This window comes from Arachis ipaensis, chromosome B7 (genome assembly GCF_059453495.1).
Source record: "Arachis ipaensis isolate K30076 ecotype BB chromosome B7, ASM5945349v1, whole genome shotgun sequence".
In the NCBI taxonomy this organism is placed as follows: Eukaryota; Viridiplantae; Streptophyta; class Magnoliopsida; order Fabales; family Fabaceae; genus Arachis; species Arachis ipaensis.
Genome location: NC_142442.1, coordinates 28,525,004 through 28,540,449, shown reverse-complemented (window position 1 = coordinate 28,540,449; position 15,446 = coordinate 28,525,004). Strand labels below are relative to the sequence as shown.

The 15,446-nt window shown below is 38.4% G+C and overlaps 1 protein-coding gene across 1 annotated transcript; it reads left to right on the top strand.

Annotated features, from left to right (window-relative positions):
• The first annotated feature begins 12,279 nt into the window (after window positions 1-12,279).
• LOC148550680 (uncharacterized) lies at window positions 12,280-13,785 on the top strand. Its single transcript, XM_088493195.1, has one exon. It carries the CDS (start codon window positions 12,280-12,282, stop codon window positions 13,783-13,785), a length of 1,506 nt encoding a protein of 501 aa, XP_088349321.1.
• Window positions 13,786-15,446: the final 1,661 nt, after the last annotated feature.

Genomic DNA, 15,446 nt, shown 5'->3' with positions numbered 1-15,446 from the left:
AGTCTTGAGAGAGGTTCTCTCCTCTCTCTCTTAGGATTTAGGACTTCTCTTAGTTTGTAAGAGTGACTCTCGATCCAGGTTTTATGTTTCTTTGTTTTAAACTTCCCTTTTCACTTTTATTTATTTATTCCAGCACTTGAGTTGATTATTTACTTTTATAATTTAATTTATGAATTATTCCATGTTACAGATTGTTATTTGAATTAATGATATTTGAGGTATTCCAGTTTATGATTGCTCTCTTTAATTCATGTTACTATTGGCTTCCATCTAAGGATATTCTTATTCCAGCAATTTACTTTTCCCCTTTTGGTCTTGGTTAAGAAATCAGTAACTCAACAGTCACCAACTCAGCATAATTGATAATCGTTATCTTGCTAATTGAACTGAACTTCAATAATCCCAACTTTTTCTTAGGAAATAAATAGGATTCGAAGGTCAAACTAATTAGTCCCTTGACTTTCCTTTGCCTTAAAGGTTGACTAAGTGGAATTTAAATTCAACTTTCATTATTGTTGAGAGAGATAACTAAGTTGGACTTCCAATTTCTCTTACCTTGCCAAAAGTTTGCTTTACAGTTTTATTTATTTTAATTGCCATTTACTTTACTTGTCATTTAAATCACTAGCCTCTCACCTTCTAAACCCCGATTACAACCTTTATAGCCAATAATAAGAACATACTTCCTTGCAGTTCCTTGAGAAGACGACCCGAGGTTTGAATACTCGGTTAACAATTTTTAAGGGGTTTGTTACTTGTGACAACCAAAACGTTTGTACGAAGGGATTTCTGTTGGTTTAGAATCTATATCTACAATGCGACTATTTTTATAAAATTCTTTACTAGCAAAAATCTCAACGTCAATGAGTTTGCACACCTCTGGGTTCTCTCCATTTGTCTTCACAGTATCATAAATATGCAGAAAATTAGAAATAAATTGATTTGAGTCTTCGTGGGGAAGACCATGATACTGGCAGTTTTATTGCACCAGGGTGACCAATTGTGGCTTCAACTCAAAGTTGTTCGCAGCTATAGGAGGCACCACAATGTTTTTTCCATAAAGATCTGCAGTAGGAGCAGAGTAAGAGCCAAACACTCTCCTTTGTTCCTCATTCCCATTCAGATTTGCTACATTGGCATTAACAATATTATTATTATCCATAGTGGATTCTGCACCCTTGCAAAGTCTTGCTTGCTGTAAACGCCGCCTGAAAGTTCTTTCAGGTTCAGGATCAAAGTCTAAGAGATGTTCCTTGTCTCTGTTCCTGTGCATAAACAAACAGAAAACAAGAAAAGATGGGATTCTCTACGTCAGAGTGCAGAGAAGTCCCAGTGAGGTATTCTGTGTAAAATAATAAAATAAAAATACTAAATAAAATAATAAAATAAATTTCAAAAATGATCACTGAAATTAAACAGAAATTTTTCAAAATTAACAGGCAAAATAAACAAGAAAATTAAAATAAAATTAACTAGGTGACACCAAACTTAATTTCAGAAATTAAGGAAAAATATTAGTGCTATTTATTTAAAAAAATTTCAAAAATAATAAGCAAAATTTAAATAAAAATTAAAACTAAAACGCCTAATCTAAGCAATCAAACAACTAATAGTTGTTAATCACTATCAATCCCCGGCAACGGCGCCAAAAGCTTGGTGTAGAATTTATAACCACAAACTACCGGCAAGTGCACTGGGTCGTACCAAGTAATACCTCAGGTGAGTGAGGGTCGATCCCACAAGGATTGAAGGACTAAGCAATAATGGTTGATTAATTGGCTTAGTTAGACAAGCAGAAAATAGTGTTGAGAGTTCAAAAGCATTAAATAGTAAATTCAGAGTTTGAAGACAAGCAAGTGAATAAGTTGGGAATAAAATATTGAGAGAGCAGTTAAGGTTTCAGAGTTATCTATTTTCCGGATTAACTTTTCTTATTAATTTATTTTAATCATGTAAGATTTAATTCATGACAACTATATATGACTAGACCCTAATTCCTTAGACCTTTCTAGTCTCCTCTAAAATTCATCAACAGCCAATTCCTTGGTCAATTAATTCCAATTAGGGTTCAATTCTAGTTATATGCCACAAAAATCCTAATTACCCAAATATAAAAGGATTATATGTCACGTATCCTATTAAATCCAGATAAATTAGAAATTTAGGAGAATATGTTTTCAAGCTGTTGTTCAAGTAAAGAGCTTTTCCAAGTTATACAAGAACACATTTAGAAAGAGGGTCATACTTCCGTTCCACCCAAATTCATAAAATAAAGAACGAAAACAATTCCTAAATATAAATCAAAACATGAATTAAAATAGAAAACAATAAAAATCAATCCATACAATAGACAGAGCTCCTAACCTTAACAGTGGAGGTTTAGTTGCTCATGGTTCAGAGTGAAAATAAGGATTGTAAATTGTGAATTGGAATGGAATAATGTTGTCCTCGAACCCCCCTGTTGGAATCCCCTTTTATATCTAATCCTAATTAATTTAAACTCTATCTTCTAAAACTAAAATAATATCTTTTCCTATTCTAAAATAAAAATTAAAGTTTTAAATCAGAATTAATTAAAGCAATCATCATGTCTTCAATTGATGGATGAGGACCACTTGCTTCGTAGGGTCCACGGCTAACTTGGAGTGGGCATAATCATTCTTGTGTGAATCTCTCTTGAGTTTCTGCTATCCCCTGGCTCTAGTCTGGGTTTCTGGGCCGAAAACTGGGTCGAAACTCGGCCTAAAATCGCCCCCAGTATTTTTGCGAATTGTGCAAGTCGTGCATATCACACGTATGCATCAGTCACGCGTACGCGTCAATGGTATTTTCTGTGTGTCACGCGTACGTGTCAGGTACGCGCACGCGTCGCTGAGCAAATTCACTTTTCACGCGCACGCGTCACTCCTCGCTGGTCAGCTCCTTGGTTTCTTCTCTTTCTCTGCAGAAACTCCATCAAATCTATCTGAATGCTACCTAAAATGAATAAAATTGCACAAGACTCAAAGTAGCATCCATATTGGCTAAAATATAATAAATTCTTGATAAAACTTAACAAATTAAATGCAAATTCACTAGAAAAAGATAGGAAAGATGCTCACATCAATGGTGCAGGATGGACACATCATCCATGGGAAGTCGGCCATAAGTAACGATCTGGTTATCAACAAACCCCACGGCATCAAAGTCAGGGAAATCCAGGTCATAGGGCTCAACAGTCTTCTGCTTCTTAAAAGGAGGACCGGCAGCAGAAGGAGAAGCAGTACCAGAGGTCGACTGGGGAGGATCAGAAGAAGCCAGGTGAACCTGGGGAGTTGGTATGACTTTTATCGACCCAGAAGTATCCGAGGTCGACCTCTTCTGAGTAGCCTTTGAAGATTCCTCCCCAGAACCTTTAGCCGAAATGTTCTGAGCCGCGGTCGCCTTCCTCGCCCTCTTAAAAGCCTTCATGGAATCAGTGGTCTTCACCATATCTGAAAAACTAAAGCAGCAAAACCAAAGTTGCAAATAAGAAAGAGGTGGATTGACAAAACAAACAAAATAACAAAGACAAAAACTACAAAGAAATCGGCAGCTACCCAATTCAGCTCGAAGAAGGGAGGGATCCCACAAGAACCTCTTCGTATCAAGATGGGGAGGCTCCCCCCAATTTTTCTCTAGTACATGTACAAAAGCCTGCTCAACTTCATCCAACATTTCCCAAGAATACTTAGACACCACCACATTCTTTTGCCAGCATAAAGGGAAAGCTGGTTCATTATTTTGGTCCAAGAAGAAAGGTCGAGCTCCTTCAACAGCTCGGACCTTGAAATAGAAGTTTTTAAAGTCCCTAAAAGACTCATCATACATGGAGAACACTTTCTTTCCCTGGGTAGTGCGAAAAGAAATCCAGAAAGCCTTTTTCTTAGCTACCCCATGCTTCGTCAAGACAAAAAGGTAAAGAAAGAGAGTTTGAGAAGGTCGAACATCCAGTTCTTCACACAATAGTTGGAAGATTTTATGAAGCCCCACGAGTTCGGGTGAAGCTGAGAAAGAGCTACGTTGCAGAACCACAACAGGTCAGTTTCAAAGGAAGTAAAAGGAATGGTAATGTTCATTTGACTAAAAAAGTAGTCATACGCATAAAAGAAGGGACGGTCCCCTTGAGTAAGAGAAGAAAAACAAACCCTCTCATCAGAATCGGGCACTACCAACTCGTAGTTTTCTCCTGTTCTCTACTACTACAAATCCTATGATGCCTCCTAACCCGCACATAGTACTCAGAATCAACCACAGAAACACACATCAAAACAAGGGAGTCCAACTAGTCAGACGTGCTATCCGGGACCTTGGTAGACATCTCAACAATATTTTTGCGAGAAGACATGGGTCAACTAGTCCTACAATGAGAAAAAGGAAAAATGGGTTACTAATCAAACAGCTCGGATAAAACAGGAGACATCTCAGACAAATATGGAGATAACTCGGACAATAGCATGCGAATGTTAAAAGACTCAGAAACAGCAGTTAAAGGAAACACCAGGACTCACACCAAGGTCCAGGGGCATTCTTTGGAGGCAATAACAAAGCAAGGATCCAGAAAAAAGCAAAATCTCGCAGTTTAAGCCCTAAAAACACAAAAGAAGATCAAGCCTTCTCAGAGAAATGGTGATCCATACAAAACAGCAAAACCATCAGCATCAGACAGACCACGCAGAAATAAAAAAGATACAAGCTTTTTCAAATTAACAGTTCATTACTTCAAGCTATAAACAAGAAAAGATCTATGCATAAAGGAATCAAGTAAAAGGGGCAGAAACAAGCAACAAAGTGAGAAAACTCTCAAGGCGCGCATTACAGGCACAAAGATGCAGAAAAGATTCAAACTTTCTAACACAAATCTGAGCAAAAATCAAAAAATTTTTTATGCCCAAACAAGTACAAGCATAAAAAGAACGGCATGAAAAGTAAAAGAGAGAAAGAAGATGAAAAGCCAATCTGCAGTGGAGAGGAGATGATAAACAATCAGAGACTGAAGCAACGATCGAAACGACGTCAACGATCGTCTTTGCAAGTGAGGAAAAAGAAAACACGAAGGCCCAGAAATAGAAGGGTAAGGAGAAGGGAGAAGTTGTAGTAAGCGAAGAGAAGAGAAACTGAGGGAAGAGGCTTTGAAATTCAAAATGAAGATACAAAGAGGGAAACAAAGGAAACGGCAAAGAGTTAATGAGTTTTTTACCTTCGCACGTTTCCAAGAAAAAGTAAAAACGTGTGCCGTAATTAAAAGAGGAAACGTTCCGCATTCAGGCCACTAATAGGAGTGCTACAACAAGATCAACAAAAGAATGCTCGAGCTCGGCTTTTCCAAAAAGAAATCGAAGTATAAAAAGACACGACCTCAAAAGGAAGACCGCACTCAAGCAGGGGCACTATTCATGCCCTGGGTCGAGCTGTACGGCCCGGGCTGATTAAAGACAAGTTGACCGACCTCTTTAGGTCTGGATTCCCCGACCTCTTCTTAAAGAGTTCGGCCAAAATCGCCAGAGGGGCCCAAACAAGCCCAAATAAAGGGACACAGCCCAATCTAAAGGCAGTTAAAGCCTAGAAAGATAAGAGCAGTTCCCCAGAAGATAAGCTTACCTCACTTAAAGATAAAAGATAAGATAACTAACTTATCTTATCTAGAAAGGTCAGCCTACACTACTATAAATACACTGGAGCACCCAGGTATAACTCATACTCTGATTCTACAAAAAACCTGCTTAAAACCCATGCTAACTTAAGTATCGGAGTCTCTTGCAGGTACCACCACCCTCCGGTGATGAAGGATCAGCAACATCTCCAGCTTTACCAGATCTAACAAGTCGGACACGACAGCTCCGGCTACCACAGCAGATCTCATCCGATATCGACCTACAGTTTCAGGTAACCCTCGGAACAGACACCACAACAAAATGGTGTGGTGGAAAGAAGAAATAGAAGCATACAAGAAATGACAAGAGCTATGCTTTGTGAGAGTAATGTTCCAAAATTCCTTTGGGCTGAAGCGGTTAACACAGCTTGCCACATTTTGAATAGAATAATCGTAAGGAAATTTTTGAAGAAAACCCCTTATGAACTTTGGAAAGGTTACCCACCAAACTTAGACTACTTGCACATCTTTGGATGCAAATGTTTTGTTTTAAATAACAAGGATAATTTGGGTAAATTTGATCCAAAGGCGTATGAGTGTTTGTTTGTAGGATATTCCACAACTAGTAAAGCATATAGAGTTTATCATCAAGATGCTAGGATTATTGAGGAGTCCATACATGTTACATTTTGTGATACTAACTTGGTGCAAAGTATTTTGGAAGATTGTGATGTAGGAAATCAAGCTCAAAAGGACGTTGAAACTGTGCAAAATCAAGAAAATGGAAATTCTGTTCAAACTGAACCAGAAACTACAGTTGCTAAAAATTCAAGAGACAATTCCATTTTGTCTCATGAATCTGAAGGAAATCCTGAAGCCAGCAGCACCCAGAATCCCTTGGTATCTAAATCTGCCTCCAAGTCCACCAGACCTCGTGAATGGAGATTCTTAAAAAATTATCCTGAGGAATTTGTTATTGGGGACGTCTCTCATAGGGTTAGAACTCGGTCTTTAACTAGAAAGGCAAATGAAGGAACAAACATTGCCCTTCTCTCACAAATGGAGCCTCAAAATGTCAAGGAAGCCCTTAGTGACCCTTCTTGGGTAAAGGCAATGGAAGATGAGCTCCAAGAGTTTGAGAAGAACCAAGTTTGGACATTGGTTCCTAGACCAAATGGAAAGAAAGTGACCGGAACCAAGTGGATTTTTAGGAACAAGCTAGGAGAGGATGGTAGCATTGCAAGAAACAAAGCAAGGCTAGTGGCATAAGGATATGACCAAGAAGAAGGAATAGACTTTGATGAATCATTTTCCCCTGTTGCCCGAATGGAAGCCATAAGACTTCTCTTAGCTTATGCTGCATTTTGTGGTTTTAAATTATATCAAATGGATGTGAAATGTGCATTTTTGAATGATGTGATAGATAAAGAAGTGTATGTGGAGCAACCACCTGGTTTTGAAAATAAAGAGCATTCTAACCATGTTTTCAAATTATCTAAAGCTCTCTATGGTTTAAGACAAGCTCCTAAAGCTTGGTATGAGAGACTTAGCTCTTTTCTTTTGAAAAATGGTTTTCAAAGAGGCACCACAGATGCAACTTTATTTATCAAGAACTCTAATGATTCTTTATTCTAGTCTAAATATATGTTAATGACATTATTTTCGGATCAGCCAATGAATCCCTTTGTTCTAAATTTGGACAACTCATGACAAGTGAATTTGACATGAGTATGATGGGTGAACTTAATTTTTTCCTTGGGCTGCAAATTAAACAAACTGAAAATGGTATTTTCATTCATCAAGAAAAGTATGCCAAGGAATTGGTTAAAAAATTTGGTATGGAAAAAGCCAAACCCATGGGAACTCCTATGCACCCTAATTCAAAATTAGATAAGGGAGAAACTGAGAAAGATGTTGATGAGACTACATATAGATGAATGATTGGTTATCTTATGTACTTAACTTCCTCTAGACCCGATATTGTGCAAAGTGTTGAGTTGTGTTCTAGGTTCCAATCCAAACCAAAAGAGTCACATCTTTCTGCAGTTAAGAGGATCATTAGATATGTTCATGGCACATCCAATTTTGGTCTTTGGTATCCTAAGATTGATGATTTTTCTGTAGTTGGTTATTGTGATGCAGATTTTGCCGGTGATAGAGTTGATAGAAGGAGCACTTCAAGCTTATATTGCTTCCTTGGAAAGTCCTTGAATGTTTGGTCTAGTGAGAAGCAGCCAACAGTGGCTTTATCTACTGCAGAGGCTGAGTATATAACTGCTTCTTATTGTTCTCAGCTTTTATGGTTAAAAACACAGCTTGTCGATTACAAATTAAGTGCTGAAAATATTCTCCTATTGAGTGATAATATGAGTGCCATTAATATTTCTAAAAATCCAGTTTTGCACTCTAGGACTAAACATATTGAAGTGAGATTTCACTCAATAAGAGAACATGTTCAAAAAGGGGATATTCGCATTCAATTTGTTAAATCGGAGGAGCAATTAACAGATATGTTCACAAAATCACTTGCTGAGGACAGATTTTGCTTGCTTAGGACTAGCCTAGGAATTCTGAGCTATGATTCATTGTTTAAAAATTGCTGATGTGTTTGTTGGAGTTTTTGTCTCATAAACAGGTATGAGATAATTCTGGGCATGTGAAGAACTTTCCCTTCAATCAGCATGTTCTGGGCTTGTTGCAAGTGAAGGTTGATCTGGGCCTACCTCAAAAATCATATCATGGGTGGTCCTACATGTTTCCTTAATTCAAACCACCTCTGGGCCCAATATGAATGTTACATATTGTTTTTTGTTAGCTTGTGTGATTCATAATGTTTGTCCAAAAAGGTTTTCAGGTTGATTTAATTTTCTTTAAAAAAAAAATAATTTTTAAAATTTAAAATTAATTTCCTGTTTTATTTTAAAATCAAATAAAATCTTTCTTTGTGAGGTCGTGTCTTTTCACGTCATATCACAAGGTGATGCAGTTGCATAGTTTAAGAAATTTTCTTTTGGGTACGGTTACCAACAATCCTTCTCTTTCCTCCATAACTCCTTCTCAAACCCTTCGGTTTCCTCCACTACATCCATTACTCATTTTCTTCTTAAACTAGAAACCTCCAAATGAGGGAGAAAACCATTGTGCAAAAACCTCATAGAGAGAAGATACACAAGCTTCCTACAAAGTCTAAACCCTCAACACGCTCTCAGGACAGAACCTTCACTCCATCTCCATCTCCTCCTACCTCGCCTCCTAGAACCGACCCCATGGCTCACACCAAGAACCCTTCAAGGTTCCCTTCTTCGGCCAAGTCGACACCAAACCCTCAACCACCGAAGGAACCTCCATCAAAACCTGGGACGTCGAAGCCTAGTATTTTGAAAGGGAAACGGCCAGCCGCGGCTGAACCTGCCTCCGAGCCAATACAACCTAGGTCAAGGTCTGTTCCCTTGCAATCACATAGAGGTAATCCTCGTCTACTGATGCGTGAGCATCTTGTTTATCTTTTTCTAGTGAATTTGTATCTAAATTGTTGAATTTAATTAAGAATTAATTATATTTTAGCCACTATGGATGCTATTTTGAGTTTTGTATAATACTGTTTATTTTAGGTAGCATTTGGCGGAATTTGATGGAGTTTCTGGAGAGAAAGAGAAGAAGCCAAGGAGATGACCAGCGAATACCGACGCGGACGCATGGTTCACGCGACCGCGCGGAATGGAGGAAATCACAATGACGCGATCGCGTGCATGACGCGATCGCGTGGACTGGAATCTGCACAAATGACGCGAACGCGTGGACGACGCAGACGCGTCACATGCGCCACGTGCAGAAAACGCAGAAAAACGCTGGGGGCGATTTCTGGGCTGTTTAACTCAATTTTCAGCCCCAAAAACACAGATTAGAAGCTGCAGAATGGACAGAACAAGTGGTCCCCACCCATCAACTGAAGATCTGTTAATTAATTCAAATTTAAATTCAAATCTTAAATTAGGAAAAGATATTATTTTAAGTTTAATTTTAAATATTAGGTTTTAAATTTATTAGGATAGTTATAAAAAGGGATCGGATGCCATCAGATTGTAACTCTGTACATTTTTACCTGAATCCTTATTTTCTTTTCCATGAGCAACTAAACCTCCACTGTTAAGGTTAGGAGCTCTGTCTATTTCTATGGATTGATTTTATTGCTTTTTCTATTTTAATTTATGTATGGATTTATAATTTAAGAATTATTTTCGCTCTTAATTTTATGAATTTGGGTGGAACGGAAGTATGACCCTCTTTCTATTTGAGTTCTTGTAAAACTTGGAAAAGCTCTTTACTTGAACAACAGCTTGAAAACAATTTCTCTTAAATTTTAATTATCTGGATTTAACGGGATACGTGACATATAATCCTTTTATTTTTGGGTAATTAGAACTTCTGTGGTATATAAACTAGAAATTGATTATCACCCTTTAATTGAAATTAATTGACCAAGGAATTGGCAGTTAATGAATTTTAGCGGAGACTAGGAAGGTCTAAGGAATTAGGGTCTAGTCACATATAGTTTGCCATAAATTGAATCCTGCATAATTAAATTAGTTAGTAATAAAAGTTAATCCGGAAAAATAGATAACTCTGAAACCTTAACTATCTTCTCCATACTTTCTTCCCAATTTATTTATCTGCCTGTCTTTAATATTTTTTTATATTGTTTAATGTCTTTTATACTGCATCTCAACACCAATTTTTGTTTGTCTAACTAAGCCTATCAAATACTATTGTTGCTTAATCCATCAATCCTCGTGGGATCGACCCTTACTCACGTAAGGTATTACTTGGTACGACCCGGTGCACTTGCCGGTTAGTAAGTGTGGTTGTAAAATACCGCATCAAGTTTTTGGCGCCATTGCCGGGGATTGACTGTGATTAACAACTATTCATTGTTTGATTGCTTAGATTAGATAATTTTTTTTATTATTATATATTTTTTTATTATTAATTTTTATTTTACATTTTTTACGTTAATTTTTTCTTCTCTTTTACGTTAATTTTTTTACGTTATTAACTTTCTTTTCCTTTTTGTTTATATCCCCCCTCCCCTGTTTCGTTTTTTCGTTCTTTCTTTTTATTAAAAAAAATTAATAAATAATACTAATAATTTTTCTTAATTTCTGAAATTAAGTTTGGTGTTACTCAGTTGATTCTATTTTAATTTTTCTGTTTAATTTTTCTTTTAAATTTTCGAAATTTTTATTTATTTTCAATTATTATTTTTGAAATTTTATTTATTTACTTAGTTAGTATTTTTATTTTATTATTTTACACAGGTTACCTCACAGGGACTTCTCTGCACTCTAACGTAGAGAGTCCCATTTTTTCTTGTTTTCTGCTTATGTATGCACAGAAATAGAGACAAAGAACATCTCTTAGACTTTGATCCTGAACCTGAAAGAACTTTCAGGCGACGTTTACAACAAGCAAGACTTTGCAAGGCTGCAGAATCCACTATGGCAAATAATAATGCTAATGCCAATGTGGTAAATCCGAATGGGGATGATCAGCAGAGAAGAGTGCTTGGCTCTTATTCTGCCCCTACTGCGGATCTATATGAAAAAAGTATTGTGGTGCCTCCTATAACTGCAAACAACTTTGAGTTGAAGCCACAACTGGTCACCCTGGTGCAACAAAACTGCCAATATCATGGACTTCCTCATGAAGACCCAAATCAGTTTATTTCTGATTTTTTGCAGATATGTGATACTGTGAAGACAAATGGAGTGAACCCAGAGGTGTACAAACTCATGCTTTTCCCATTTGCTCTGAGGGATAAAGCAAAGCTATGGCTAGATTCCCAACCAAAGGAGAGTCTGAATACTTGGGAAAAGGTTGTTACGGAGTTTCTCACTAAATTTTTCCCACCAAAGAAGCTGACTAAGCTTAGGTTGGAGGTTCAGACCTTCAGACAAAAGGAGGGTGAAACTCGTTATGAAGCTTGGGAGAGATACAAGCTACTGACTAGGCAATGCCCTCCAGACATGTTCTCCAAATGGACCCAACTAGATATTTTTTATGAAGGTTTGGGTGAGATGTCCAAGATGAGCCTAGACACTTCTGCAGGTGGTTCACTACACAAGAAGAAGACACCAGAAGAGACTATTGAGCTGATTAAATTGGTTGCAAGCAACCAATATTTATACTCATCTAACAGGAATCTTGTAAACTTTGAGACCCCTCAGAAGAGAGGCGTGTTGGAAGTAGAAGCTATTAATGCTCTTCTTGCTCAGAACAAGCTGATGTCTCAACAAATAAATCTACTTACTCAACAGATGGGTGGCATGCAAGTCTCAGCTATCAACACACAAAATTCACCACAAGAAATCTCCTATGACATGGCAGGTAAATTTGTTCAAAATGATAATCATGATTATGCTCAACCTTCTTATGAACAGGTGAATTACATGGGGAGTGGTCCTAGAAATTCCAACAATGATCCATATTCTAAAACATACAATCAGGGATAGAGAAATCACCCAAACTTTGGGTGGAGGGACCAACCTCAGAGACCTCATAACTTCAACAATAGTTCTCAGGGCGATTTCCAGCAGAACAATGATTTGGAAGCAATATTGACAGGTTTTAGACAGGAAACTAAAGCATCCATCAAGAACTTGAAGATTCAAATGGGTCAATTAGCCACAAAGGTTAATGAAATTGATCAGAGGACCACTAATAGCCTTCCTGGTAACACAATTCCAAATCCAAGAGAGAAATGCAAGGCTATCACCGTAATAAGTGAACAAGTGGCAAGTACAGAAGCACAAGTTATACAGGAAACCAGAGCCTCTATTAGAAACTTAGAGGTACTAGTGGGCCAAATGAGCAAGCAATTACTTGAGAGGTCTGTAAGTACATTTCAAGGTGATACAGTGGTGAACCTAGGAGAAGATTGCAAGGGTATTCAATTGAGAAGTGGTAAAGTAGCTGGCTCTGAGACCAAGGTCAATGAAGATATAGTTGAAAAAGAAACTCCAAATGAGAAGAAGGAAGAAGTAGAGCACGCCCCTCCAAAGCGTGCGGACAACCCATTCCCAGACTCTCTTGACACTTATCCTACTTTGCCAAAGGCTCCTGAGTACAAGCCTAAAATGCCATATCCTCAGAGACTTCAAAAGGAGACCAAGGACAAACAGTTTTCAAAGTTCTTGGAAGTCTTCAGAAAGCTGGAAATAAATATTCCTTTTGCTGAGGTTTTGGAGCAAATGCCTATCTATGTCAAGTTCATGAAGGAGCTGTTGTCAAAGAAAAAGCGTTTAAAGGGAGATGAGACAGTAGTCCTGACTAAGGAATGTAGTGCTGTCATTCAGAATAACTTGCCAAGGAAGATGCCAGATCCAGGGAGCTTTCAAATTCCATGCACCATTGGGAGCACAACCTTTGACAAAGCCCTATGTGATCTAGGGGCAAGCATAAATCTAATGCCCTTATCTGTGATGAAGAAGCTGCAAATCCAAGAGGCACAACCCACAAAGATAGCATTACAGATGGCAGACAAATCTATGAAGCCTGCATACGGATTAGTGGAAAATATCTTGGTTAAAGTGGGTAAGTTCTTCCTCCCAGCAGACTTTGTGATTCTTGACACAGGGGAGGAAGAGAATGCCTCTATAATTCTAGGAAGACCATTCCTAGCCACTGGAAGAGCTCTGATTGATGTAGAAGTGGGTGAATTAGTGCTTAGAGTACATAATGAGCAACTGGTCTTTCATGTCTTCAAAGATGTACATTCAACAGGTGAAGAAGAGAGGTGCATGCAGGCTGAGCTTATTAATCCAAACCTTCAAGAACCCCCTGATGATGCACAGCAGAATTTGCAACTCAAACCTCCTGTGGTGACAACCGATAAAATTCCGCCTGACATCAAATCTAAGTTTGGTGTTGGAACTGCATCATCCACCAAGGAGGAGGTCCCCAAAAAGAAAAAAATACCCAGAGGATGGAGAAACAAAAAGATCCCCACTGAAGGTTTCTCTCCAGGAATGAAGGTGGTGTTGACCAGCAATCCAGCATGGGTTTATATAGTAATCAGAATCCTCTCTCTAGAGCATATTGAGCTACGTTATGGAGACGCGGGAAAGAAGTTCAAAGTAAGGGGTGAAGAGCTGAGCCCCTATGATCCTCCTCCTTAGAGGAGCTGACCGTCAAGCTAGTGACGATAAAGAAGCGCTTGCCGGGAGGCAACCCGATAATTTCGTATTTTAGCTATTTTTCGTAGTAGTAGTTTTCTTAGTTATTTTATTTTATTTTTTGAGTTCTTACTAATTTTCTGATCATGCAACTATGTTCTTCCAGGAAGCGAACACCTCAAGCTATATTTAAAAAAAAAAACGAAGCCACCGACGCGCCAGCGTCGCTGACGCGAACGCGTCATCTAGGGGTGCGAGAAAAAAAAATATATATATATAAAGTTACAGAGAGTTGCGCAGGAGTGGCGCTGGACTTATGCCTTTCGCACAAATGATCCCACGCGAACGCGTGCCTCACGCATTCGCGTCGCTTGTGATTTTCGCCACCCACGCGTCCGCGTCGCTCACGCGAACGCGTGACCCACAGAATCGACGTAAAAGGTGTTTTGGCAGAGAGTTGTGCTGGCTTGGGGCTGGAAATGTGCTACAAACACAAAATTGCCCACGCGGACGCGTCCCCACGTGTACGCGTCATTTGACTAAACAGCCATCCACGCGTCCGCGTCGTATGAAGATTTGGCTCCCAAGCCATGCGAACAGAAAGTCACGCGGGCGTGCGGCTGGCTTTGCGCGAATCGCGCAAAACCCAGGGCACGCGATCACGTGCCTGACGCTGACGCGACATTAAGGAAGTTCTGCGACGTACGCGAACGCGTCGCTTGCGCCGCCCAGTTTTCTTTCTCTCTCTCCCAATCCTAATTCTCTCTTACTCTCTTATCCTTTTATTTTTTTTCTTTCATTTTAATATTTGTCTCTTCTATTTTCAGTTCTTCTTTGCTTGAGGACAAGCAAACCTTTAAGTTTGGTGTTGACGCTGTGCTTATAGGCTTTCAAGTACAAAAGGGAGGCGAATCATCTTCGCGAAAGAGCACAACCTGAAGAATAAAGCAACCTCTAGGATAATTAAGGTGGTTGAGTTCCTTTCATTTTTTATTCCTCCCCTCTTTTTCTATGTTATGTTCCGGTTTCCTGCTACTTTGTTTTGTTTATTGCATGATCCTTTATTAGTAGATTCATAGGTTATAGTTTAATTTTTCTGTTAAGTACTTTAATTCTAAAAGATGTCTCATGTATTGCCCACTAAACTTGAAATCAAAAAGAAAAAGAAGTGATGTATTGCATGAGAAATTGAGTTAATTTTAAAAATAGTCGGATTTACTTAAATGTGGTGGTATTTTCTGTGATTCTGAAAGCATGACATGAACAGTGCATAATTTTTGATAGTGAAGTTTATGAATGTTAAAATTGTTGGCTCTTGAAAGAATGATGAAAAAGAAAAATGTTATTGATAATCTGAAAAATCATAAAATTGATTCTTGAAGCAAGAAAAAGCAGTGAAAAACACAAAGCTTGCAAAAAAAATTTAAATAAAAAAAAAGAAAAGAAAAAGCAAGCAGAAAAAGCCAATAACCCTTTAAACTAAAAGGCAAAGGGTAAAAAGGATCCAAGGCTTTGAGAATTGATGGATAGGAGGGCCCAAAGGAATAAAATCCTGGCCTAAGCGGCTAAATCAAGATGTCCCTAACCATGTGCTTGTGGCGTGAAGGTGTCAAGTGAAAAGCTTGAGACTGAGCGGTTAAAGTCGTGGTCCAAGGCAAAAAGAG